At 43.0% G+C, this 27,801-nt stretch overlaps 1 protein-coding gene across 2 annotated transcripts; it reads right to left on the reverse strand.

Annotated features, from left to right (window-relative positions):
• Positions 1–2,286: 2,286 nt before the first annotated feature.
• Positions 2,287–27,490, reverse strand: HPN (hepsin). 2 transcript variants are annotated; one of them, XM_042439742.1, is made up of 14 exons: positions 27,298–27,490; positions 18,857–18,956; positions 17,956–18,009; positions 15,522–15,623; positions 15,057–15,098; positions 13,508–13,637; positions 11,816–11,938; positions 10,505–10,545; positions 9,612–9,777; positions 8,407–8,597; positions 7,912–8,007; positions 6,722–6,864; positions 5,829–5,993; positions 2,287–4,867 (listed from the first exon to the last, which is right to left on the reverse strand). In XM_042439742.1, the coding sequence occupies exons 2-14, from the start codon at positions 18,870–18,872 to the stop codon at positions 4,829–4,831; spliced, it is 1,308 nt and encodes a 435-aa protein (XP_042295676.1). In that variant the 5' UTR covers positions 18,873–18,956; positions 27,298–27,490; the 3' UTR covers positions 2,287–4,828. The 2 variants fall into 2 exon arrangements, with proteins under 2 accessions (XP_042295676.1, XP_042295677.1); XM_042439743.1 differs by lacking the exon at positions 17,956–18,009.
• Positions 27,491–27,801: the final 311 nt, after the last annotated feature.

The raw sequence follows: 27,801 nt of genomic DNA on the forward strand, positions 1-27,801 counted from the left end.
TGACATATTTCACTGCAGGCACTGAAATGCATGCCTCCATTCTGGGAGTCCAAGCAGCTCACCAGAAGAATCATTAGTGTACAGGCCAGAAGGCTCCCAATGCAAACTGTGGGAGGCTCTGAGAATATCCAACAGCCATACACCCTACATTATATAAAACAGTGCTCTGTTTGAAAGATTTCTTCTGTTGGAAAAAATCCTTTATTAGGTCCGTCCAGTCCAAGTGTAGTTTAAAAGTAAAGAATCAGATGAGTTTGGGAGAGTTGGTGCTTTGAAGCAGTCCACAAATGCTCAGTACCTGTATATACCTGATCAGGTAGGTCCTGGCATGATAGTGTGCTGGGGGATCCTGTTATGCATCATGTGTTCGATACAACTGGATGTATGATATTCTAATATGCATGGTTTCAACTGGAAGGTATGATTTAGACCTTTAGCTTATATGAATATGCTGTGAGATGACAAAAATATAATGGAGAGTTTACATCAAGTGTGTTAACTGATATGTACGTGACATGTGCTAACTGATATATGTGCTGATATGCATTTGAAACAAGCCTGATAGTCTGATGCTTTATGCAGGAGTGTTGTTAGGTTGGTGGACATGTGCATGCTTTGCTATGTGCTGTTACACATAGCTGTAGATTCATGGTGATGTGATGCATTTTTCCTACTAGCTGGTATGGAAACTGGTTTGTGTTATCTTGGGAGGAGGAAATACAAATTTGGGTTAAACAAACAGATAACATATGCTGCTGGTTAGATCAACAGTTACATAGATAGCAAAATCTGTGATGCTTTTGTATATTTTAAATATGTTAAGTACGCAGAGGTAGCTTCAGAGAGAGGGCTTGTATTAATTGCTGAATGCTTGATAAAGGAATGTGTGGGGGGTGTTTTGACTTTTCGGTTTCTGAAGGCCTCCATTAGCTGCTGTGATGGTTAAAACAGCTAGGCAAAGCTTTCCTGGGGAAGAAGAAAAACACCCTAAGAAGAACCAACTGTTTGAGCACAATGAAATAATTGAGCCCGCCAATTTTGTGAGGTGGAGCTAATACTTTTGGTAGGCTTATATTTGATGTATGTGTACTTAGATTTCAGTTCTGCCCAAGACATCCTGCTAGCTACATCTCCCTCATCTCAGAATAAAGCTTACTGATCATCCATGAATCCTGAACTGCTGAGTCTGGGGAGGAAAGTTCAACTAGTTCCTGACAGCTGGTCATAGTCTTGCCTACAAGGGTGACATATATTGTAATTCTATTTTAACAATAGCAGTTATATCCAGATTAGACTCTATGCATGTAAGTCAGCACGCTATTGTTGTTATAGATCTTTATGTCGACTCTGACTTATGGTGACCCTTGCATAAGGTTTTCTTGGCCAGATTTATTCAGAAGAGGTTTGCCATTGCTCTCCTCTTTGGCTGAGAGAGTGTGATTTATCCAGGGTCAGCCAATGGGCTTCCATGGCTGAGCAGGGATTCAAGTTCTGGTCTCCTGTAGTCCAGTGCTCTATCCATTACACCACATGGCACCTACAAATATGGAAATCATTACAGAGCATAATATTCTGCAGGTGTACTTGTGGGGCCTCTTTTCTGTCCCCTTCCCACCTCCCATGCAAGGCAGCTTCTTAACGTCTATGTGCACACCGTTAACCATTTTGTGACCAGGAGAAAGTGTGGGTGCACCCATGCAACATCCAGCTACACTTCTGCATCTGGGAGAAAGGATCAACCATCACATTTCAGTACGCTGGATATTTAGAAAGGCAACAACTTTTTTCCAGCTGCACAACTGCAGATAGATGCTGCCCAGGTCCACCTCCTCACACACACTTCTCTGACTACTAAATTACTCAGGGAGTTGGTGGACCTATTGTAGAGCTGCCTTGTGAGGACAGAAAACATTGCACAAAGAGGTCCTAAATGGATCTATGTGAAATTCAAAGCACTTAATGGTCATGTAGCCCCTGATAATATATTTCAACAACAGGATTCCAATCAATGTTGTTTTAGGAAGCTGCCTGATGCTGAGTTTACTCTACCCAATATGGTTAACTCTGACTTGTGGCAGCTCCCTGGGGTTTAAAGGAGCTGTACCCCACCCACAAGGACCATGGGATTCCCTGAAGATCTCCTCTCCAAGTACCAATCAGGCCTGACCCAACTTACATAGCTTCTAAAATCAGATAAGACTGGACATGCTCTGTGGCACAGCTTTTATAGTGAGACACATTCTCTCTTTTGGCAATGTAACAGTGGCCACTGTTGCAAAATCCATCCATAATCAAAACAAGTTTAATTTATTGAAATCATCATAATTATGCAAATATATACAATCCGAGTGCACCGATCTATGCTCACGTAGGACAGCAGAGACCCAATATAGTAATCTATTTACACTGTAAGATAATATAATAAAAGAACATCCTGGGGTGCTTCCCAGCCTGATAGATATTGGCCTCTGCCATATCATGTGGGGGTGGAGAACACTTTGTTTGTTTGGCTTGGAAGACAGCAAACGTACCTGATTATCCCAGCCAGGAACTCATAACTTTTTCAGTGAATCAATAAGTAGATGTTTATGCAGCTGTGTGTAGATATGCTGGGGAGATATAGTTGATTTAGGGCACTCTAAATAGTTGCCCATATGTTCAGATTTGGCAGCAACATCTACTTATGCCTGCCCTGCCCTCGCTTTAAAAAATGCAGCCTACCATTCTACTCTGAGGTCAGCTACCATGTTAATTTCCCATAGTACCTTAAAGTACTGCATGATGAAAATTGTAAAGGATGACTATATCCAGTCACCTGGTGCTACCTGCAGCACTAGTCCCTGCTGCCAGCATAGAAACTCCAGGGGGAAAGGGCAATGAGAGAAGAGGGCCCAACTAGAAGTCAGTTTAGCTCAGGGTCCCCTCAACTCTGGAGCCAGACATGGGCTTATTCACTGGCACAGCAAGATATTAGCATCAACTCTTTGTGTATCAATGGAGTATAATCCCAACCTAATTTTCATTGGTGTGTCTGGTATAAAACTGAAGCAGCTCAGGGTTTTTCCCACCCCCAAATATATACTGTTCTTGCTACATCTATAGAGGGCATGCTCCCTGGGCATCCTTGGAAAATCATGGCCAATAGAAATGTTAGTAGGAGCTTTGATTTTTTGGTTTAGGATATTGTGTGTGTTGTTTTTGTTGTCAAGTAATTTCTGACTTATGGTGACCCTAAGGCAAACCTATCATGGGGTTTTCTTGGCAAGGTTTGTTCAGAGGGGGGTTGTTATTGTGCTACTCTGCTTTTTTGTACAATGAGAACAGAGATCTAGAACCCATAGTCTGCCAATGTCATCTAAACTTCATCTTGCCAGATCACCCATCACTGCTTATGTTAGTTAGGATTGATGGGGGGGGAGGCCCCACACATTTGGAGAACCACATATTTCCCACTCTTGATAATAAATTGTGGCTCCTGTAAAGTCAAGCAGTCAAATTTAAGGTTTTTCCTGCCCCTTTCTACCTCTTTCAGGTCCTCACAGCAACATACAAACTCCTCCTGAAGGCTCCACTGGAAGGCTAAAAGACTTGAGACAAGCTTCTTTCCCCATGAATTAAAAATTAAAATGGGCAAGCAACTTTAGAGGTGAAATGAAGCAGGCACATATAAAGAACGTATAAAGATTCATGTCTACTTCCTACCCTTTCCCCATATATTGTATGGGAGACTGAAAAGGATCCCGGCAGAGTTTGGAACTCTTATGTTTTGCCCACGAATTCCAGATTCTGGGGTGACTAGGAATTGTGGGATGGCAGGGGGTTTAATCCAAAAACGTGGTGTTCACAATCTCTGGATCCTACAATAATCTCCCTACACTGCTGTCTTTTGGACCACCGCAGCCTACAGTGTGACTGGCTGTTTGAAGCAGGGAGCCAGCATTGGCTCCAACAGGGCCCACTTTCATTTGCTACTGTATGAGCCGCTCATCTAGATCAGTGCTATTCAAAGTGTTTGTCCATAGACTGGTGCCAACAAATGATGCTCTAGATCTGTTCCATAACAGACCTCACAGTTCTCCTTTCCACAGAGAAAATGATTTAGCAGCCTACCTTAGGTAAGGATGCAACCACCCCTGTGGGCTCTGACCCAGCTCCACTCCTCAACTATCTACTTAAGGCCAATCATCAAGAGAAATGAAAGTAAAAAAACTCTGAAAACAAGTATTTTGTGTGGGTTTCCTTTTTTTTCACCAGAAGAACTGTCTAGATTTGCAGGCAGTGGATGCTTAAATCCAAAAGCTAGGAAAGCTTCAAATCTGCACCTTCGCTTTCAAAAAGTCAGCTGCAGTGCAGTATTTTTATAGCCATGTTTTTCAGAACCTTCAACTGAAGTGATATTAGTGTGGATGTGATCTGAGCATGAGCTATACCAATCTTTGCACCCACATTAACCACATATTAGCCAACCGAAGTGCCCTGAGAAGCAGGGTCAACATTCATTCACAGCTGGGCAATTAAAGGACCAGAAGCACCATTCCTGAGAGGCTGACACAGCAGCAAAGACTTCCTATTGGCAGAGTGAGAGACACTTAAAAGGCTGGCAAGGCACTGTGACTGCCAATTGGCAAGCACTCACTTGGTCCATTTCCATAACACTGAGCCAGTCCAAAGTACGTAGTCCAACAAGTGGCTGTATTTGTTCCCTTTGAAATAGCCCTTTTTCTGGTTTGATATTTTGTTTTTTTCTTTTCTTTTTAAAGCAGCAGCATCTCACTGGAAGGGAAGAAGGCTGGACCAGCAGTGGCTCATTGTCACACTTCCTGTGGCTTCAGTACTGGATCACCATCCCGGTGGTGTGTGAATGAGACTGCAGGAAGAAAGCAAAAGATGTGAAGCCTGAGAATTATTTTACTGGCCAGAGAATTCAGCTGGTGAAGGTAGAAGAGAATGGCACTAAGAAAGCGGGTTACAAACATGCCATGGCGCTACAATGCACTGGTTATCAATTCACCAGAAAGCTTTCTCGGATCAGCTCTTGGAAAATTACTTCTTCAGACTACAGTTCCCAGGATGCATGCCAGATGGTGGATTCTGAGAGCTGTGGTCCAAAATAGTAATGTTTCCAAGATGTGGGATGGATCCCTTCTAAGCAGTGGCATCAGGGGAAACTGAAACAGTGAGTCACATATCATTTTAATTCACCATAGTGCCTTTCAGTGATGCGCCATCGGGGTACCACCAGGGAAGTTAAAATGGTAGCTAAGTCGAGCTATCAGGGGCTGCCCACTAATGCCATATCCCCATTTTCCCCATCAAATGGATTGATGTCAGGACGGAACAGAGCAGTAACACTTGTCACAGGGTCACTGATTTGTGGAAGGAATCCACATCTTGTTCTAGAAATCTTTCTTCTGCATGCTGATTAATGCCCCAGTTTTGCAGCCCCTAAGCTTACTGCCAATCCCCCAAAGCCTGCAAGTGAATTGGAGAGAGTCATTTTTCACCCCCAAATTGCCTAAAATGCCAGTAAATTCCCCTCAAATGCAATAGTAGCCTTCCCACCTGCCCAGAACTGCCCAACCTCCTCTCTCCAAATGCCTGTGTTTCACTGAAAACTGGTCCAAAACTTAGCCTGCACTCTACCTGTTTCCCTGAGATAAAGTGACCAGCCCACCCCTATCTAAGCCACTTTCCTCATCTCACAAAACCTAGATCCACAAAAGCCCATACTTCATATATTTGCTAGTAACAAGGGTGCCATGTGATTTTACTGCAACAGAGTTGCACAGCTCCTGCTCTGGAATAAACCACACTCATACGCCCTTTACCTTCATGGTGTGGATGATCCATCCATGGAAGTCATTGACCTTGGTGTAAACACCAGGCTTATTGGGCAGGGCACAACCTGTGCCCCAGCTCACAATGCCACAGAGTCGCCAGCGTGAAGTCCGGGAGATACCATCCTCGCACACAAAAGGTCCACCACTGTCACCCTGTCATGTGAAAAGAAGTAGAGGTTTCAATTTCTCCTAGCATCACCTTCTCTTTTAGACTGGCCCAACTGCAATAAAGTACCGTTGGCCCTCCATAGCCATGGATTCCTCATACATGGATCCAAGCATCCATAGTTTGAAAATATTAAATATATATATACAAATTCAGAAAAGCAAACCATGTTTTGCCATTTTGTATAAACACTATATTATGTTGGCTCCCAATATATTTATTAGAGCTTGATTAATTGTACATATCATGAGACAACTCATTTGAAAAGATGACAATTTTCAGCCAAACTGAAGGCACTAGGAAAAGACTACATTACAGGTGATAGACTTAATCAAGGAAACTACAGCTGCCCTTTCTTTACAAGGTCTCTCAAGCATGGGGCCCACCCTAAGTCAGACCCGATGTAACAACACAAACCAACAACTTTAGATTAGCAGGACTGACAATGTCATCTGCTGCCCCCCACCTCACCCCAGCATCTGCATTCATAAATTTGGACCAATTAGTTTCACACACACAAAAACCCTGTTCCTGATGAAGATGAAACCTGATAGAACTGATTTGGTGACACAGATAAACACAGATGCCAAAATGTTTAGATGCTTCTTGGATGCACGACGACTGCCATGATGAAGAATCTGCTCTTCCAAGATTACCACTCCAGTACATCTCTGTTCCCCATCACCATGATATCCATTGCCAACACACAGCCTACCTGGCAGGCATCTGTGCCACCAGCAGCAAAGCCAGCACAGAACATCCGCGACCTTATCTGACTGCCGTAGTACTCAGGACTGTTGCAGACAGTGGTACTGATGATGGGCACACTGGCCTCTTGGAGCACATCTGACTGTTGTCCTGTGCAGGAGGAAGGACTGAGTATCACAAGATGATCTAACAGGTGTATTCACCCACGGGGCCAGAATTACAATAACAAGCAGACGATCAAGATAATTTAAATGAGTAAATAACTAAGTAAACAAGCAAGAATCCCCAGTTTGCAGTGGTTTAGCAATGCAGAAAGCAGAATATCCTTACCACAGTGGCAACCAATGGCTTCCATATCACTCCAGGCTTTAGGCGGAATTTTAGAGGAGTTATCCAATGATCTATAATCTAGTTCAATACCTTGGAGAGCTCCTTTAAACTTCAGCCTAAAAAAAAGTTGGTGTGGTGTGGAGGAAACATGAATTGACTTGTGTGAGAAAGGATTTGTGCGTAAGCATCAGGTTTGGTACTGAAAAATATAAAGCTTGGAAATAATGTGTTACAGAGCACAGAGATAGCATGATCATAATGATGCACATTTACCAAAGAGCATAGGCAATGTGTAGTAGCATTATTTTTCCTGAGCAATGAGTTACATTTATTTCTTCCTCCAAAAAACCAAACCAAGATGGGGCCATTTCTGCATTAAGAGATTTTTTTAAAAATGTAAATCATTTAGAAAGGAACGTGCTACTAACTAATTAAACATGAAAAATACTCAGTAACATTAATGTGCAACATGACACTTTTTAATAATAATGTTCCAAGCTCTGGAAAACCTATGCCTGGGCTAAGCTTGAGTTCAGAGGCTCGTTGTTTCTTAGTTTTAATTCACTCTTCGTGAGCTTTCTCTTCTGAACCTGGCTGGAACTCAGAGTTCAACAGGGCAAGTAGGATATGCATGCTTAAAATTTCCCCACCCCTGCATCACTGCCTATGCTAGCTAGCCATGGTTTCTTATCGTCTCAGCTGACAGTCCCAATCCTAAGATGTTTCACTGTAAATAAGACTTATCCCGCCCCCCACATGAAATGTTCCTTCAGTCCCCAAATTTCTAGCATTGCAGACAGCGTGACATTAAAAAAACTCACACCTGGAACTCTTAATATTGCATAGTACTAATAGCGTAGTACTTACCGTAATACTGTGTGTTGCCCCAGCCAGTCACAGTACACAGCTTGCCATCCACCAGAGGTTGGCCCAGTGCTGGGAGACAGATAGGCTGGATAAATTCTGTGAGAGACAAAACTGTCATCAGGGAAACTAGTCTTTTGGTCCTATTTCCTAGTATCTAGGCTGCTTTGATTTCAGTGCCCTCACTTCCACCATATCGTGGCTCTGGAGAAAGGAGAGGATTAGCAGCCCCCACATTTGCTTTATTTCTCCTTTTGGAGAGAGATCCAGATTATGCCAGAGGTAAATGACAAAAGGCAACAGTGGCAGTTGTGAAGGGGCAAGCCTACTCAGCATTTTGTTTCTCCAAAACCACAACTTCAAAACTGCCCTGTCAATGGTCATGCTATTTGTCTGAGCTCTGTCCAAATCTGGAGGCAGCACTGATCATACCAGCTCTCCTGACAATTCTCCCAGGCCTTCCCACATTGTCTTCATTGACCCCAACAATGTTCTCACCATTGAAGGAAAGAGGTGTTGCCAAGTGCATCAGGGCAATGTCATTGCTGTTCTCCTCACTGTTGGGATCCTGGAAGGGCTGGTAGCCACCATGGTACACAATGCTTGTCACACCCACCTGCAGCCCCTTAGTGGACGACTGGGAAATAGCACCCACAAACACCCGCCACCGGCTCACCACCCGGTTTCGCCTGCAGAGAAATGGGACAACTCAAGAGGATATTGTAGCAGAACAGCCAGGGCTAGCAAAAACACAATCCAGGTGCCAGACACAACCCACCGTTTTTATGCTTTGGAGTCAGGCAATAAAATACCTTGAGACAATCCTGGGTTTATACAACACAGCATAGTCCAACTACTGACTGAAGGAAAGATGAAAGGGGATGAAATAGCCACCCTAGATCCATAGTCTCTACTTCCTAGTGGTTACTGTGTTATTTCTCAGAATGCTCTATATGGCACTTTGAGAAATTCAAGTGGGGTTTGGCAGCCACTAAAAAGACACGATGGCTCCCTTGGCTTTTGTCATGTTTTGACCTACAGCAGGGATGGGCAACTGTTGATGGCTGAGGGGTCACATTATACCCTTCCCAGAGAACTAGGAAAGACACGCATGCATATGTGTGTGTGCGTGCACACACACTCACACACAGCACACACCCCAGCAAAAAAAATCAGTATGTTTATTACTCCCAAAGATCTTCTAGGTGATGTGGGGACATTTCTGTTATGGGGGGACATGCCATTTCAGGCCAAAGAGAGGCCTTTGTAACAACTGGAAGTGACCAGAAGTCACTTTCTGTTTTCAAAAAGGCCTCTTCTGCCTCTAAAAAGGCCAAAAGAGGTCCAAAAATGTGGACGGAATAGCCCTCATCCCTATTAGAAGGCATTTTGATCAAAAATTGATCCAGAGTCTGTGGGCACAAAAAATGATCCTGGGCACAACCTGTGGCCCGGAGGCAACATTTTTGCCCACTTCTGCCCTTTGGAATGCTTGAGAATTATGCAACATCCAAGGTATTCTGGGAAAATACAGCGATGACCACCAAGAATACTTTTTGTCATGAGAGAAAGGTAACCTCTCCCTGAACTTGCCCGTGCATGCATACACACAAATGTAGTCAACATGCATTAAAGCATCACACCAAATTACATTAATCTAGCAGGAATCCTAATAGGACACACAGCTCTCAGCTGAGACTCACTCAGGGAAACAGTGTGCTGCTGTGATAACCCATTCATCTGAGATGACAGAGCCACCACAAAGGTGTGTCCCATCGTAGCGGAGGCTGACTTGCCACGGCCATTTCCCCAAGCTGGCATCTTGGCCTCCCACAATCCTGTCCACAGACATCTTTCGCCGTCCACAATCTACAAAACACAAACACAGGGATTTGTTCTACAAGAAATACATCTGGATTAGAATCAAACTACAAAATCCCATTGTTCCATAGGTTGTTGTCACTGCAATTAAAATGGAATATACTCAGTGTAAAGGGGAGCCTGGACAGCAGACATACAGAAGTCATGGGACCACACTCTTTCCCACTGTTGTGATATGGTTTGTAATTTGATTTACATGATACTCATATATTAGCACATGCAGATTTTATTCATACCTGAAGCCTATCTTGTCCTTTCTTTGAGCAATGTATCTATTCTTCTCCTTAATTCTCACTGGCCACACTAGATTGTGGTCATGGGAGCAAGGCTGAATACAATTTAATGGGTGGGGGAGAGCAACAGGTCTACCAAAGGGCTCTAAATCAAAGTGCCCTCATACCTAAAGCTGGACATACCCTCACTCATTCTGGCTCAGTTTTTTCAGCCTGTACACTTTCATGCAATCACTTTAAAACATTGTCACACAAGCACCAATTGTCAATCAGAATGCGCCCTTATGATGTGCTTTTAAAAATGCCCAACAGCACCTATGTGCAAGTACAAAAGAAATGGGGAAAAGTGGATCTGGTAGGAAAAGAATGGAAAACTACTTTTTAAACTATGTCAGGATGTCAGATAATAAAGGAAAGAGATGTGGGGAGGGGAGAAAGAAAACTTGCACATGGACAGATCAAAGGATTCAAGATGCCCATACCTTGACACAGGGTTGCCAGGAATCGGCCTGTTGGACACTCACTGTAAAAGATAAAAAGATTTTAAAATCTATCAATAATTACTAATAAATCATTCTCTTATCTCATCAAACAACTTATTTATTTCTGCTCAATTTATCAACTTCAACCCCTTGACCAAAATGAGTACTTTTAAATTCTTCCATCTTGACTAGTATTATCTGAAACAGAAACATCTCATACTAAACAAAATGATCATTTTCACTGCAGTGGCTTTCCCCAACCAAGACAAATATTAATCTCTCTCCTCTTAACATACCCTTCTCAATTTCACTTCACATCTTAACATCATCATTGTGAAACAACAGAAAGTTCATATTCATCGTAACAATGCTAAATACTCAGCTTTCTTCGCAGTTTCAAAACCACTATTCCCCATCAATTCAACTGAATCTTGTATAGTCATTTTTTTTGTTTACACAGATCCTGCCAACATACCCACATTTTTTTAACAAAACCCAATTGTCCAAGCTTTTCCCCATCTCTTCATCTGTAATTTCAGTTTTATCTTCTATCTTCTCTTAAAATCACTGTCCCCTTTATCTATTTAAAACATTGTCAAATCATCATTTCAGTTCAGCATTTTGCTTTCAAATCAAAATCTTGTTTTAAGAAACCCTTTCTTTTATCACTCCTTGTTCACAGAAGGAAGGCTAGGGCACCAATCTCACCACTGAAAGTAAAGATCTCTCTTAAAAGCTAGACTGTTAAGTCATTAAAATTGTGGCAGTTTTTGCAGACCCAGTATCCTTTAAAAGACTTGTCTGAAATGGCCCACCATCACTGCCCCAACTAATTTTCCAGTGAGGTTTGCTGGCTGGAGCTTGCCTCCTAGCCAGTATTATGGCTGTTTCAGCTTCCTCTATCCTCTATCCAGCCACTTTAGGGTTATTTAAGCACATTTACATTCATTTTCCTAATTTCATAACAACACTTGGGACCTAAGGTTGGGAAAGGTTAATACACAGGCTGGGTGTAAAATCTCTCCCATAAAAGCTCCCATCATCCTTGACTCCTAGGCTTCCTGTGATCTGCTCAAGCATGGCGTTTCACCCCAAAATTTTGGGAGGAGGGATAAGGCAGTCTCCCACCCCCACTTGGACTTTGCACTGTCCCTACTTTGAGCATTACTTATGATGAGTGTTGATGATGGTTTTTGTAATCCAATAATATCTGGAGAGCTGATGCTGGGAAAAGCTAGGTCTAGGGACCAGGGTGAAAGAAAGGCAACAAAAACCCTGAAGAGTAGTAGTCCAGTCCTTCTTGTACCTTACCACACAACAATGGCCTCAGTGAGTCTTCGTGCGTAAGGCAGCTGAGATTCATTCACACAGAAATAGCCTGACGTCCCATTGGCCCCTGCACTGTTAGCAGCCAGCACTGAATGAGAGAGGGACCTGCAGTGGAGGCAAAGGGAGAGAATCAATACTCACGCAGTGACATGGCTGTACTGCAGCATCTTCCATGCTTCTGCAAGTGTTAGGTTTGATCCAAAAGTGGAGTGTTTTGTAAAAGTCTTCTATCAGAACTATGCCCTCCACTGCCTTGAAGATTGATGGATGCTCCTTCTTTGGAGGTTTTTAAACAGAGGCTGGATGGTCATCTGTCAGGAGTGCTTTGATTGTGTGTCCCTGCATGGCAGTGGGTTGGACTGGATGGCACTTGTGGTCACTTCCTGCTCTACAATTCTTTAAGGTACAGTCAGCCCTCCATATCCATGGATCCTGCATTCGGAGATTTAACCATCCATGGCTTGAAAGTTTGGGGGGGGGGGGTTTAATTCCAAAAAGCAAACCCTAATATTGCCATTTATATAAGGGATATCAATTTACTACCCTATTGTATATATTGGCATCTTAAGCAAACACAGGTTTTGGTATCCACAGGAAACAGATTTTCATGTCCTCTTTGGACCAGACCAATGGCACAATGTAGATTCTTTGGAATAATCATACATAGATCTAGTCTTACATTTCAGCTTGACCAAGCTGGTGTGGATGCACTTGAACTCCACTTGATCTTTGGGCAATCATTCACTGGCATAAACCAGACCTAAACATTACAGTTTAGTTCAACTTGACCCAAGCTGGATCAGATGTATGAGGGGGAAAAGCACGTCCAGCTCCACCTATTTGCCAAGCCCAGCCAACTGTTTCACGATGATTCAGTCCAGGACACCTTCCCACACTTTGCAGTCCTGGATTTTTCTCTATTGTTTCTACCATCTCTGAGGCTTCATGCATAGGCCAAGCATGGAAAGTTACTTTTAGACAGTAAGTATGTACAGTTATAGTTTTAAGAAGGACATGTAGTTGGTCGTTGTTTTAGGTATGGGTTTTAACACTGGCTCTTTAGTAAAATAAATTTAAAAAAACAAAGGAAATTAAATAGTTCAATTTTTCATTGCGCTTTGTGACTAAAAGAAATCTCAGAGCCACAAGCCTTTGGCCTCTGGCATGAAATGCATTCTCCTCCCATTCATCTTCCCTTCACCTCAGTAACCATTACTGAGTACTAAACAGCTGCTTGAGGAACAACACAAGGTAGCATCTAAGTGAGTGACATTTTAATTCCCAGCATTCAGTAGGGCCACACCCCTGTAATATAAAAAGCAACTATAAATGCTACATTTACATCATGAAAAGACTGGTGTTATCCCTCATTAAATTATCATCCTAATGTGACACTGTAATGACGTAGGGCTCAAACAGACAGGGCCAAATAAAGCTGCTTCGGGTCACTTTGGAGGTATGCTGTTTAAATGATGCACACATCCTAAGATGCCAGAAGCTACGCTCCAATCCAAAGGACTGGAGCGCAGCTTTGATGCAGCCTCTGGCCTCTTAAGATACGTGTGTCATTTAACCAGTATACCTCCAATATGACCCAAAGGAACTTTATTTTGGCCTGTCTGTTCAGGCCCTTAGTTCTTGGACTCTTGTCCCCCAGCAGTGCTGTCCGCATACCTGACAAATCCCATCTCTTCACAACTTAGGGCTGCCACCTGGGCGTTGAAAGACGAAGAGCAAAGAAGCCTCCATTTCCCTTCATTTTCATCATACACGGTGAGGCGCAGGTCCCCAGGGCTCACTTGAACTGAAAAGACCAAACAAAAGCATTAATGTTGTCATGACCTGTCTATGCTTCAACCAACCTTCTCTGAAACACTGTGTTGGCCTAAACCTGTATCAGTTCTTGGAAAATATTTTCAGCTTGTATAAAGCCACCATGGCCCTGCCAAATTAGAAATGCCAGCAAATAAATATCTTTAGGTTTGTTTTAGAAGTAACTCTAAGTAGCCCCATGATCTAACATCTGAGACTACATGTCCATCACCATTCACATATATGTACTAAACCACTGACTATAGATTTATATTTGTGTTGTGTAAATGGGCTGTAATTCATTTTAACTGTTTGCTATGACTGATATTTTATCTTCTTTGTTTCGATTAAAAAAGACTTGTAATCTATTGTTGTAGCATTACATCCTGCTATATTTTATTGTGATACTATTATGTTTAGCTACCTGGACAACCATTTGAAGGAAATATGGAATATAAATTTAACAAAACAAAACAAAAATTGTGCTGTTGCTGAAAGATGGTTGCCAGGATGATATTTGCAGGAAGCAGGGAATATGGATGATTGTTCAAGCTGGAGTTACACGTGTTCAAGAAATAATGTGGTTAATGCAGTTGCACAGATTCCCATGCCTTTTTTATCCACCGAACAAAGCAGAGTTGGGAAAGCCAGCCGGGAAGGATTAACACAATAAGTTAATCAGTAACATGGTTGAAAAACCGATTCAATAATGTTTACATTGGAAAGGGGACACTTTTAGTAATTAAGTTAATTTTAAATTGGCATTTCCATTTATATCACGTACATTGCTACACTAAAAGCCTTACCAAAACTGTAGCTGAAAAATCTTACCCTTGATTTTATTCCTCCTTTGCCCCATATGTCCCTGCTTTGATAAGTAAAGACAACTGATACGTGTATTTTTGAAAACGCCTTTTCTCGACCACTCCACCAAAAACCTCTTCTCGCTTCCTTACAATCTCCTCTCCTTCCCCTCCCTTAGCTTAATAGTTTCCATATGCATCTTTACAGATATTCCAGGATTAAGAGCTTCATCATTCCGATCCCTTGGACAGTTGAGGAGCTTCTATGCAATGTCCAGTAGACCAGATGGGTGCAAAAGAGACCATACCCGGCCAAGCTGCCTTTACTAATTGTTGGTTTAAAATCTTTTCACCTTGTAATTAATTAAAACTATCATACTTCACTGAAGAACTAAAGCAGAAGCGGATTAATATAACTGTTTGAATTTATTAAAGCATTTAATGATGCACCTTTCCTGAAGAAATATTTGGGCTTCAGTAATGTGAAACCTTCATTATTTTTTGAAATAGGGTAAGGAAGAATCTTTTACATTTTGCTACCTGAAGCAAACTGCAAGGCACTTTGTTGAGCATTAAGGCTATGCCCTGGTGCTTCTACAAACACTCACCAGTGTACAGGCTTTCCCTTTCATTTTCCAGCACAGAAACCACTGCAATGGAGTAGAGAGAAACAGAAGTGTGAAATTACAACACCATTCAGCCACAGGACAGAAGCAATGACAGGATTAGCAAATGCAAGATTTATCTCTTGCATGATTTCCCACTAGCACCTTCGCCATGACCTCTGGAAGTATCTCTTTCCTACGGGATTTAGAATCTCCCCAATAATAATTGAATTGGTAGTAGTCTGATGCCAACTTTTCTTCTCCTTCCTCATGATAAAAGACCATGGATCTTTTCAGAACAGAGGCTAGGAACGACTACTGTAGTCATGTAGTCATCCGTGCAGAAATGAAATTTGGATAGGGTGTCCTTTTACTACATGCACATTTACTACATGGAGGAATGGGATTCTATAAAACCACTGATTTTAACATAAATCATGTTTTGTGAAAGCTCTCTCTCTCTCTCACCTATAGCCCAGATTCCAGCTCCAATCCCAGCCAGCAACAGAAGGCCAGTGGTGACCACAGCCACCAGTTTAAGTGGATTCCAATGGCATGCTTTAAGGCCTCCTGCAAGACAAAGAAAAAGTCAACATTTCAAACAGCCGGAAAACATTTATAATGGGATAGAAAACAGGAGAGGGCTCTCTGAGGTACTTGGAGTAAAAGATATTTGGGATGGGGGGAGTAGGAAAAAAGAAGAGGGCAGACTAACTGATGCAAGGAACGCTAAGATTTTTTTAAAAATACAGTCAAATAGAGAGGGTTATCTGAGGTACTGCTGGTAAATTTCCTGCGCAGGAAAGCAGAGGCCCCAGGAACCCATTCTGGAGTATTACGCACGAGACAATCCTGGCAAGGCTTGTCATTTTGACTCCCTTAACATTACCTGCTGCGGCATTGTTGCGTAACTGAAGAGCACTTTTGTACGCATTGGCATTTCAGACAAGCTCATGAGCAAAAATGCAACCCATTTTACAGCAACAGAATTCCACTCATTCCAGACATCTTACAGTTTTCATCACATTACCATCAGTTCCCACTGTTCTCAAGCAAATGGACAAGCAGAGGGAGCTATGCAATTTGGATCAGCAGGTGGCCGAGGGGAGTCTCAGCTATGAAGTTGTTTCTCTTCTGGCATCCTGATGATCAAGTGAAATGATGGGCAAGTGCATTTTGAGCATAAAATAGACTATGTAACAGATGTACATGATGTTTTTTCCCTCCTCAGTGCAGCTGCTATGAGTTATTCCATCCGGCACAGCTCTTTGTTTCTGATCTTTAAGTGTTCGGTTAATAATATTTGCTATCATTTCCTCATATCCATTACATTGCTCAATTCTTGAATGATTCTTGTGTAAAAATGCCACACATGCAGTTGCATATTCTGGAAAATTCTAACAAAAATAGATATTGAATGAAAGGGGGGGAAACAGCCAAACAGGAGCTGTTCCCATAGTCTTTGCCACCATTAAAATCTACTTTTTTGAGGACCACATACTTGTAGGTTCATAAGACTTTGAACAGATTCAAGGTGATAATCCAAAACCTTGTAATCATGGTCTGATTATCTTTAACCTTCAACCTTTATTAAGCATACAACAGGCCTGGTTATCAATGGTGGAATTGGTGCAATTGCTCCAGTCTTTTCAGAAGTCAGAGGGGGGAAATGGTAGCTTGCTTCCTTTTTCTTCCCATCACTTGCTCAGTCTCTTGATATTTCTGTTTTTGTCAACATAACTAACACAGTAAAAACAAACCTGGAGATCAGGCTGTTAGTCTCACTGAAGTGGAAGAGCTGCAAATGGGTTGAACTTGAAGATTTTCACACTGTGCTTTTCATTTTATATGATATTTAATCTTTTTTTATTTAATTACTAAGCCATCAATCCTAGGATAGTTCACACGTACATACAAAACAGGACCTTATTTAAGGAACCACTCTAAGCAGTGATGCAGACTTGAGTTGAATGATACGGATTCAAATCAGACTCAAGTCACTTCTATGACTTGACCTGGACTTGGCTCAGCAATAAATGATGCAGTGACTCGACTCTAGACTTCCATACTTTGAGTGACCAACCTTCTGGCCTAACATCACCTAGAAACAGCAAAAGCATTAGGCAATGGGCTTGACATGAGGGTTGCGGTTAGGCCACCTCAAGCCCATTGCCAAACACATTTGTGAGAATATGAGAAACCTGATTTACCTATTCACTTTTTTTCAGCAGTCCATGCTTTCCTTAGAACTCTCTTCCAATGAGTTAATTTTCTTCCTATCAACATTTTGCACTGTCCTGCTTTCATACCCATATATAAAAGTCAGAGATACCATGACATGAATGATTCTCACTTTGGTATTTAATGATATATCTTTGCACTTGAAGATCTTATGCCTTGCCGCAAAAAAGAGAACAAAAGAAAATACAATGTAGGTTTGCATAAAATTTGAGTGTGCTTATAGAATCATAGTATCATGGAGTTGGAAGAGACCATAAGGGCCATCAGGTCCAACCCATTGACAAGCAGGAACACCAAACAAAGCACTCTGCAACAGATAGCCATCCAGCCTCTCTTTAAAAACCTCCAAAGATGAGGACTCCATCACACTCTGAGGCGACATATTCTGTTGTCAAACAGCTCTGCATGCAGATGCATTTTTTTAAAGAATTTGTATAATTTCAATATAATTGTTGTATACCTCTCCTAAGAAAGTGTGTATTTGTGTGTGTGGTGTCCACCTCCAAGTCCACCATCAACATATAGTGGCTCCATGAATTTCATAGGGTATTTTTAGCCAAGGAATACTCAGTGTGGTTTGTCATTGCCTTTCTCTGAAATATATCCTATAGCACCTGGCCTTCCATGGTGTTCTCCCCTCCAAGAGCTAACCAGGACTGACCTTGCTTAGCTTCCAAGATCAGACAGGATCCAGGACATTCGGGGTACTGAGGTCCTAGGGTTGGTCATTAACCCACAGCAACAAAAAAAAAAAAAGGAAGAAAAATTCAAAACCCCACAAGAGGCCAGGAAAGAATATAGATATAACATAACATGTAACAGAAATACAGTACATTCTACCAAAGTGCAGAACACAGTGACCTGGTGGCTCTGTCTGCTGTCCAGGTGCCAACTGTTGATGAGTAACTTTAACGCCCCTTGCTACCACATTATTGTTCTTTACCTGCCATTGATGATTTCCATGTCAGTAGAGCAGTTGAATCTATTCTGGGTCTTAGTCCAAACTTTAGAGGAGCTGCCCATGGTGCTTGCTCTAGTTGGGATTTAGAGTTCAGCACCTTGGATAGTTCTTTTAGAGGTGAAGCCCAAAGCAGAATCCTCTCCTCACTGACATGGAAGCCATCAGCTGCCTCCAACCAGCAGTCCATGGGCCAAGCAATTGAGGTATTTCTGGAGTGGGTGGAATGCCTGCCCAGCATGGATCATGGACTGAAGCTGTCTTTATATTTAAATGGGCATTAGATCAGACAACAGGTGTTCATGTCAAGAATGTCTCCAAAGAAAGGTATTTCTCCTCTCAAGCAAGGCTAGCCTACCTCTCCCTGTAGAATTTGTCCATGTATAAAGAAAAGGGTATCCTGGAGACAGAGGTAGAAAGAGATTCACGTACTGGGCAACCATGGTCACAGCATTTTCCAGGCCAAGACAAAGCAGCCAAAAACGTTAATGTTTAAGTCCTGCTCTGTCTGGACGGAGTGGGAGGAATAGGGGTGGGAGCTTCATGGAATTAGAAGGAGAAGGACTAGGAAATTCTGTGGTCTTTTTTTGAAAGTACAACTCACCGTCTTTTTCAGCCATTTCAGTGGCAATTAATCATCAACCCTGCCACACTGTCCCTTCAGAAATCCCACACTTCCCGGCCAGGAGGCCTTTGGGAAAAGCCTAGAGACAAAAAAAGAAGTAAGTATAACTGTCCAGAAACTTTGAATCCTCAAACACAGCCAGTGCCATAGGGTAGCAGGGGTGAACACTTACCACAGACACTTAGACCAGCAATGTCCCACCCCTGTTTCCACAAAAAGAAGAAGACCTAGTCTTATGATATTCTCTGTTTTTGTGTCAGCCCTTTCCATATTATGGGGGCAACCCACAGTGCAACCCAGGGACCCCAAAATCCTGAGGTCAGCACTACCATCTTTTCCCTTTTTTTCTTTGGAGTCAGAGTCAGATACACCAGACATAGCATGATACAGTGACACAATTTGCCAAGCAATGGAGAAGTACTTTTGAGTAAGGTTCAGTCTGTAAATTACATTCAAAACTTTGAAATGTTTGTTTCTTCCTTCCTTCCTTCCTTCCTTCCTTCCTTCCTTCCTTCCTTCCTTTTTTGGATGGCAAATCCTGTAACCCTAAGGTCAGTGTGGTCAAGCTGTGGTCCCACTGGAAGTATTAAGTCTTGTGACTGAGCAAAGAGTCACAGAACTGGGTTGTTGGAGTCTTTTGTGTGAAGTGCAAACTATGAGATGCAAAAGTGGAAGGGCCTTGGCTCAAAATTCACCTGTGCCATAAAGGTGAGCCTTAAGCAATCCACGATTGCTTGATTAGAATCCACAACTGCAACGTAGGGATACTGACAGAGGAGGATAGCAGTGAACCTCGCCTTGATGTTGCTGGATTCTCCTCCTGCATCTGCTCCAAGATGAACAAGAGCTCTCCAACACAGAACTAGGGTCTAACACCCAGAGCTCCTGTTCACCTCAGAGCAGCTGCAAGAAGAAACACAGTAAAATCATCTCCTAGATGGAAACAGATCCACTGGTTGTTCCTACTGATACTGATCTTCCTCAGCAAGGTGTTGTAAGGATTTCAAAGGTAATCCTTGCACAGAGCTTTAAACAGTCCATATACACGTTTATCTTTGGCTCTTTGTTATGCCTGATGCATACATCCTCCACCAGATATATAAATGTATGCTAATCAAATTTTAATTTTAAAAAATCCTGAATGGAGTACACAGTTCTCCTACAACATATTTGATGTTTACAATGATGCTACAAGGTGGATTAGGCAGAAAGTGTGCGACTAACTCTCTGTAGGGCTAGCCCAAAATACCTCATTAACTGAGGCCGATGACAATATATCGTCCCCAGTCCCAAATCCATACACAGAAGCCAACCAGAATCATAGAATCATAGAGTTGGAAGAGACCACAAGGGCCATCCAGTCCAACCCATTCTGCCATGCAGGAACTCTCCATCAAAGCATCCCCAACAGATGGCCATCCAGCCTCTGTTTAAAAACCTCTAAGGAAGGAGACTCCACTACACTCCGAGGGAATGTTAATTTGACTCTTGAAATCACCTTACAGTGGTAGTGCCGATTCCATAACCCAAGTCTTTCCAGTGAGCTTCATGGCTCAGTGGGCCTTCAAACCCACATCTGCTGCTGCAACACATTGTTTCTAACTATGCTCAGAGCTAAGCATTAATCCTAGCTGTCAGTACAGGAGAGAAATGAAAGAGTGATGGAGACAATGTAGTTGAATATGCAGCCATAGGGAACTTTTGGCCCTCCAGATGTTACAGTCTACAACAGTGATTCCCCAACTTTGGTCCTCCAGGTGTTTTGGACTTCAACTTCCAGAAACTCCATCCAGTTTGACCAACATTCAGGAATTCTGGGAGCTGAAGTCCAAAACATCTGGAGAACCAATCTTTGGGAGCCACTGGTCTACAATATTCTCCTTCCTTCTTGATTTTTTTCCTATCTTGAGATTGGGACACAAGGTAGTTTACAGTATGATTAGAAACAAGTACAAATGAAAACACACTAAATTACAATGTTACACTGTATTAAGATACCATAATATTACAAGACAATTGCATTAAAAACAATTTTCTAAACATACTGCAATTTAAAATTTTAAAAGCACCCATCCCTTCACATCCATTTTCTCAGAAGATATTCAGTTGTCAAAATTCAGCCAGAATCAGAAGGTCTTTTCTCACTGGCTGAACCTAGTGTTCCTCTGAAGGGAGTTTGGCAGCTTGGGAGCAGTCACTGAGAAGGCCCTCTCTTGCATAGTTACCTGCCTCTGAGGATGGCAGGACCAAAGGAACAGCCTCCCCAACAGATCAAAAACCCCAACAATCCTGTATGGGGAATACAGTTTTACAGATGCTTTACAAGTCATGATTCTATGATTCTATGACAGGGGTTTCTGGAAATTGCAGAGCAAAGCATATGGAGGGACTAAGGCTTCCCACATTCTTGTCCTAGAGCAATGTCAGCAATGCAAGCAAACAGCTCTCCTCACTATGACACCTTGATGTGTGAATTGCAGTTCTTTCATTACACTGGAATGGATGGGAAATTGTCTGAGAGCAAAGCTATGTTATTCTATATCCATATATAAAGCAAAGGTAGTGAAACAGGAGTGAAATCTCAACAACTTTCTTTCACATACACCAGTGGCAGAAGGAATTATGTGGCCTTGCAGATGTGGCTGGACTATAGATCCCAGTACTCCTCACCATTGACTATGCTGGCCAGGGATGATGGGATTTCCAGACCAGCAACCTCTTGAGGGATGCATGATGCTCTTCCCTTATGTAACCAATTCTTCATCAACCCCACATAGCAACAAATCTAAGGACCCTATTGCATGGGGTTAAACAGCAGCTTACCTTTCCTGAATTCAGTACTAATTTGGGAGGCAGCTGGGTCCTATCACACAGAAATCACTGCCGAATCGCCGCCCAGGTCCATCTTAGATGTAGCCTGGGTCCTGTAAGCTGCTTCCGCAGCCATTTCTTGATATCGGAAGCTTCCATGTTGAAAAAGACCACCGAAACAGCTTAGATGACCCAGGCTGCATCTGGGACAGACCCGGGTGGTGATTCGGTGGCGATTTCTGTGTGATGGGACCCATCTGCCTCCCAAATGTGCACCGAATTTGGGAAAGCTAAAATGCTGTTTTAACCCCATGCGATAGGGTCATAAGTTAGTGTCAGCTATACACACAGCATTGAGCTAAAGCCAGTCTTGGCTCTTTGATGAATATTCACCATAAAAACAGCCAAATTAAGCATCAGTTCTTTTGTCATTAAGAAGCTAAAGCACACAAATGAGGAAAGTAGCAGCAGGCATGGGGGGATCCCAAGATTTGCAGAAGGTGTAACCATTTAATAAATAACAGTGATCTAATTCAGGTCGGAGGGAACAAAAGTCGGGAACCCCAATGAAATCTCTGATCGGTCCCCAATATTAGCTAAAACCAAGGCCCCACAAACTTTAAAAACAGTAGCTGAATATCGCCAAACCTAAGGAGATTGTGGTCCCTTTACCCCATAATCTAAATACTGAACATTAATTTACAGCAGTAAATGTTTCACTTTTAATTTATCTTTTACTAAAGGCAGTGTGCCTCTGCATGTAAGTTGCTGCAGAAGGTGAATGCAAGGACTCTAGTGCAACTAATTTGTTTTAACTGGCCTTAAATTGTCCTGTTCAGTAATACATGGTTTAATATGCTTTTAGTCTTTCGAAACTGTTATCATTTGAAATTATTCTAAATTGATTTAATTGTATGCTATCTTCAAATATGGGACAGGGAGGGAAAGAAGGAAGGAACAGGACAGGCCTTTAGTCTCATCCAGCATGACAGTCTTTATGCTCTTAACATTGCATGACATCTTGATGTTTGAACTACAGTTCTTTCATTACACTGGAACAGATGTGTGGGTGTGTATGTGGGTGTGCCTTCAAGTTTCCCGTTGACTTTGGTGACCCCATGAACTCCATAAGTTTTGCTTAGGCAAGGAATATTCAGGGGTGGTTTTGCCGGTTCCTTTCTCCGCAATATAACCTAGAGTACCTGGTATTCATTGGCAGTCCCCCCATTCAAGTACTAACCAGGGCTGACCCTGCTTAGCTGCCGAGATCAGACAGAATCGCTGCAGCGACATGTTCCAAAAACTCTTCTCCCCCACAGCTCAATCAGATGAGTCATTTTTCAAACAAGGACATCAAGCTTCAAAGATAAGTCCAATTTCCCAGTAAGCAGCTCCAGGCATAAGAGAGTGTTTTATATGTCCTTCCTTGTCAGAATGGAGAGTATAATCCAGAAGCCAAGAAGGAGAGCTGTACATCTCCATACCACAGTCCAAGGCTACACAGTGGAATCTGCTTTGCTAGGAGGAATGTTATCAAAATAAGTTTTGGGAGGGATTATCCTGTGATAAATTCATATACACATGGGGAAAAGGAAACTTCAAGGTAGATGGGGCCATTAAGGCAGGACTTAGGTGCAAATATACTGGAACTCACTCAGCAGAATGAGCAGGTAGAGCCTCAAATACAGTAAAGTTGACTCACCACACTTTGAGAAATGCACATTGCCATCCAAAAGAGAGCCCTCTTCCCCCTCAAAACACATTAGGTCCAGAGTCTAAAACTATCTAACTGCACCACTAAATGCAGACACCTAGGGGTCTACCATTCTACCTCACCTTTTGTGCCAAGGAATATGAAATTACACCTTGATCAAGAATATGGATAGATGCCTGGCTCTTGCAGATCAGAATGCAGCAGGGCAATTGTGAGTTACAGTATTTGTTTGCTCTTCCTTCCAAGCCTAGTGGAAACAACAGGTATCCTATCCGCCCATTCCACTGTCATCTTCACTTTCCTCTGTTCCCTACAATGTTGAAACTTACACACACAGAGGCTAAAAAAGTGATTCCCAAATTCAGCTCCCAGAATCCCAGACCATTGACCATGATGGATGAGGCTTCTGGGAAGTGAAGTCCAAAAATGCCTGGAGAACCAGAGTTTGGGAATCATTGGGCTAAATCGACAACCTTTTCATGCTCAACACATTGTTGGTAGAGAATCATTATCAAATGTTATGTACGCAGTCTCTTTCCACTCACACAAAGGGCCAAGTGCCTCATGTTATCTGGGCTGCCACTTTCAGGGACTTATTATATAAGAGCAGCAACACAGCTAGGACTATACCGTTATAGTCTATAACACAAGAGAGAACCTGCACTCATAGGCACTATCACTTTAAAAACCTAACTCCTTCAGCAGAATTTGCACACACTGCAAACCGAAGCTTCAGTCCAAAGTGGCAGCCATGACTGTCCTCTTGATTCCTCCAAAGGACCTCCAGTGACTCCACATTGGTCTAGAAGCACTTTGGAAAGATCAATACTTTGAATGGAAATGCAGCTTTGCTCTACAGTGTGGCCAGAAAGACTGACATGGGAGTTCCAGATCTGACAAAATAATGTGTTTGTTGAGATAACATACCCTCCAGCATTTCACAGAGGAAAACCAGGACACATGTGGTCAAATTGCATTAGTGTGTGCAATAGGTAGTAGAAGCAAGTTAAGAAAGGATGTAGTAGTTTGCTTTTGCCTGAACCTTCTGGGAAGGGCAACATTCTGCCCTCTCCTGTTCTCTCCCTCCGCTGAGTTGAGTACAAACTACCTTTGCCCTATGAAGTAAGTTTGCAGCCGTTGAAGTAAGTTGAGGACAAAGGAGGCAAATGGAAAGTAGGAAGAAAAATGAGGACATTTTGAAAACCACTGCAAAATGCAGCTACAAAGGATTAATCGGGACTATCAAATTGGTTGAGGATATGAGATAATCACCCACCAATTTATAGAACTGTCTCCTGCTTGGAACCTCTTGTCCATGTTGACAGATACTAACAAATCTCTATTACATGCAGCTATGATCAGTTTTTGTTTGTTTAGCAGCAAGATTAATTATTGCACAAAACTGTAGAGTTCAAAATGCTGTGTCTCTTTTACAATGTGGGGACAAACCATGGTCCATGTAAGAAATGATGATGGACGCCATGAAATTCTTTACACCCATTTGGCATCTGCTTTTCTCCTATGTTGAGCGATACGGATGAATTAAGCATACCACCTTCTCATATCAATGTATGGAAACGTCTGCTGTATTCACAGGCTGGGAAATAGCTGGGAGGGAGGGAGCAAAGCTCAGGATGTGTGCCTCCTTTTTGTACTACAGTTCCCAGAAATGGTTGGAGACTTCTGGGAATGTGAGTACATTAACGTTTCCAAACTCTGAGTGGTAGCAGGACCGAATACGGATGGAAATAGCAAAGGGTGCAATTGGGAGAGAAAAAGGGTGGCTAAATTCAGTCACCCCATGATTCAGAGCACTGGATCTGCCCACTCTCAAGGTAATAAACTGGGTACTTTTGCCACTAGACCCCAGCAAGTGTGACTGGCCCAGGGTCGCCCAGTGGGTTTCTATCGCCAAGATGGGATTTGAACCCTGGCTGCTTCTCAGGGTCCTAGTCCAACTCTCAAACCACTACTACTCTATAAACTACAGCAGCTAATAGAGATGAAATACAAGGGACTGACTTTCATTCAAAAGAAATTAGCTGGTGGAGAAGATACTAAAATTCATAACTATTAGTGGAAGATCAGTGTATCACAACAAGGGCATCCTGAGCAAGCCTCTTTCATAAAGTCCCATGACCGTCTTTTGGACTGACCCTCCCATTAGGCTTATGAATCTGCTGCCTCAGATAGCTATTTTCTAGGGGGTGATAAAAGGGCAGTAGATTATTAACCATTTAATGCATTTTTCTGTGTGCGCACACTTTTCGCTGTTGCTTTAACAATGGAGTTTATCACACGGAGGACAACTGGAAGTATAAACTGTGATTAATCCCACAATTGCGCTTATGGTTTTCACACGATGTTGTGTTCAAAGTGATATTATCCTGTGAATAACCAGTTATTACCTGGCAATTGTGCTAATGGTTTTCACACGACGCCGAGGTAAGGCATGATTAAAATGCCATTAACCCGCGAATAACCAGGCAAGAAACAGCAGCAGCATTGTCGAAGGAATGTGAGCACAGCAAAAGCAAGACTTCAGGTGTGAACCCTTTTCAACGGCCGCATCTGCACTGCAGAATTGATCTGGTTTGATACCACTTGAAATGCCAGGGCTCAGTGCTATGGCATTCTGAGAAGTGTAGTTTGTGGTGGCACAAAAGTAGAGCAGTATCAAATCGGATGATTTCTGCAGTGCGGATGTAGCCACGCCTCACTGCTTAGAAATGTGGGGACTGAAGGGACATTGCATTTGGGGGAACATAATGCACATTGGAGGACAATGCCCTCAATCCCCCCTTCTCCACAGATATACTTCTGCCAAAGGCCAGAGATGAGCAAAACAGAGCTGCATCTGGACCTTAAGACTGGTTTTGTGCTCCTCAAGACTTTCCCACTTCCCAGACCGGTCAAAAAAGCCCCTTGAGACCTGCCTCTCTAGTTGGAAGTCACCTTATAAAAAGGCTGCAGGGGACCCTGAGAGAGCCAGCATGGCATAGTGGTTTGAGTGTTAGGCTACAACTCTAGAGACCAGGGCTCAAATCCCTGCTCAGCCATGAAACCCACTGGTCAAGTCACACTCTCTCAGCCTCAGAGGAAGCCCATGTCAAACCTCCTCTGAACAAATCTTGCCAAGAAACCCCATGATAGGTTTGCCTTAGGAAGGGAACCATCTTGTCTTTTGCCTCAAGCATTAAAATACCAGCAGACCAAGCCAACTTTATTAACTATCACCTTCCAAGCCACAAGCCTTGGATTGAATCAGAATATACCCACAATTTAAAAGTGACACCTAAGCAGCCAAGCATGAATCCAAAACTGGGATCTGGCTGGCTAGAAACCATCCTTTCTTCCATTCTAATCCACTTTTCTTTGCATAAGTGCCCAAGGCTGCATCTGCACTGCAGAAATAACCTGGTTTGATACCACTTCAACTGCCACGGCTCACTGCTATGGAATTCTGGGAACTGTAGTTTTGGGAGACATTTGTCCTTCTCTGTGTCTGGTGTCACAACACTTTCCAGAATTCCATAGCATGGCTGCATCCACAAAGCAGAAATAATCCGGTTCGGCATCACTTTAACTGTCATAGCTGCTTGCTATGGAATTCTGGAAACTGCAGTTTGTTGCTGCAGTTCCCAGAATTCCACAGCATGGAGCCATGGCAATTAAAGCAGTGACAAACTGGATGGTTCCGACCGTGTGGATGCAGCCATGCTATGGAATTCTGGAAACTGTTGTGACACCAGACACAGAGAAAGTGAAATGGCTCCCAAAACTACAGTTCCCAGAATTCCATAGCAGTGAGCCAGACAAAGCGTCAAAGCGGGGCCAAAGCGGGTTATTTCCCCAGCGTGGATGCAACCTAGTCTCAAAAATGAGTGGCCCTTACCTGGCCCTTTGGGGCCACCCTTGTCGTCCGCCTCAGGCTCCGCGAGGCGCCCGGGGTCGCCCCCTTCTCTTCATGGTCAGCCAAGGCGAGGACAAGGCGGCTGATGAGAAGAAGGAGAAGGAGAAGAAGGAGGAGAAAGTCCTTTTCTGGGGGTTGCTGCTCCACCTGAGGCGGGGAAAGAGGGAAGGAGAAAGGCCCGGGATGGAAAGAGAAGCAGAAGAGAGGGAGGGAGGTGTGGGAGGGCAAGCAGCCCAATGGTAGCCTCAGGTAGAGAGAGGCGGAGAAGGCTGGCAGCAGGGAAAGGCAGAGCTTCATGGGGGAGTGACTTTTTTGGGGGGGGACTACATCTCCCAGAATCCCTGGGAATTCTGAGAGCTGCAGTCCCCCCTCCTCAAGGAACTCCCCCAAGGTAGAGCTCAGGACCCCTGAGGCGTGAGCCATGGCAAGGCTGCATCCACACCGCAGAAATACAGTAACAATCCGAATGAGAAGCAAAAAGTTTGT

This window comes from Sceloporus undulatus, chromosome 9 (assembly GCF_019175285.1).
Source record: "Sceloporus undulatus isolate JIND9_A2432 ecotype Alabama chromosome 9, SceUnd_v1.1, whole genome shotgun sequence".
Taxonomy (NCBI): Eukaryota; Metazoa; Chordata; class Lepidosauria; order Squamata; family Phrynosomatidae; genus Sceloporus; species Sceloporus undulatus.

Coding starts and splice junctions, on each gene's coding strand:
- HPN (XM_042439742.1), bottom strand. Junction 8,008..8,406: donor AACACCTCTTTCCTTCAATG/GTGAGAACATTG, acceptor TGTCTCTCACAG/AATTTATCCAGCCTATCTGT. Junction 6,865..7,911: donor GGGCAACACACAGTATTACG/GTAAGTACTACG, acceptor CCTCCTGCACAG/GACAACAGTCAGATGTGCTC.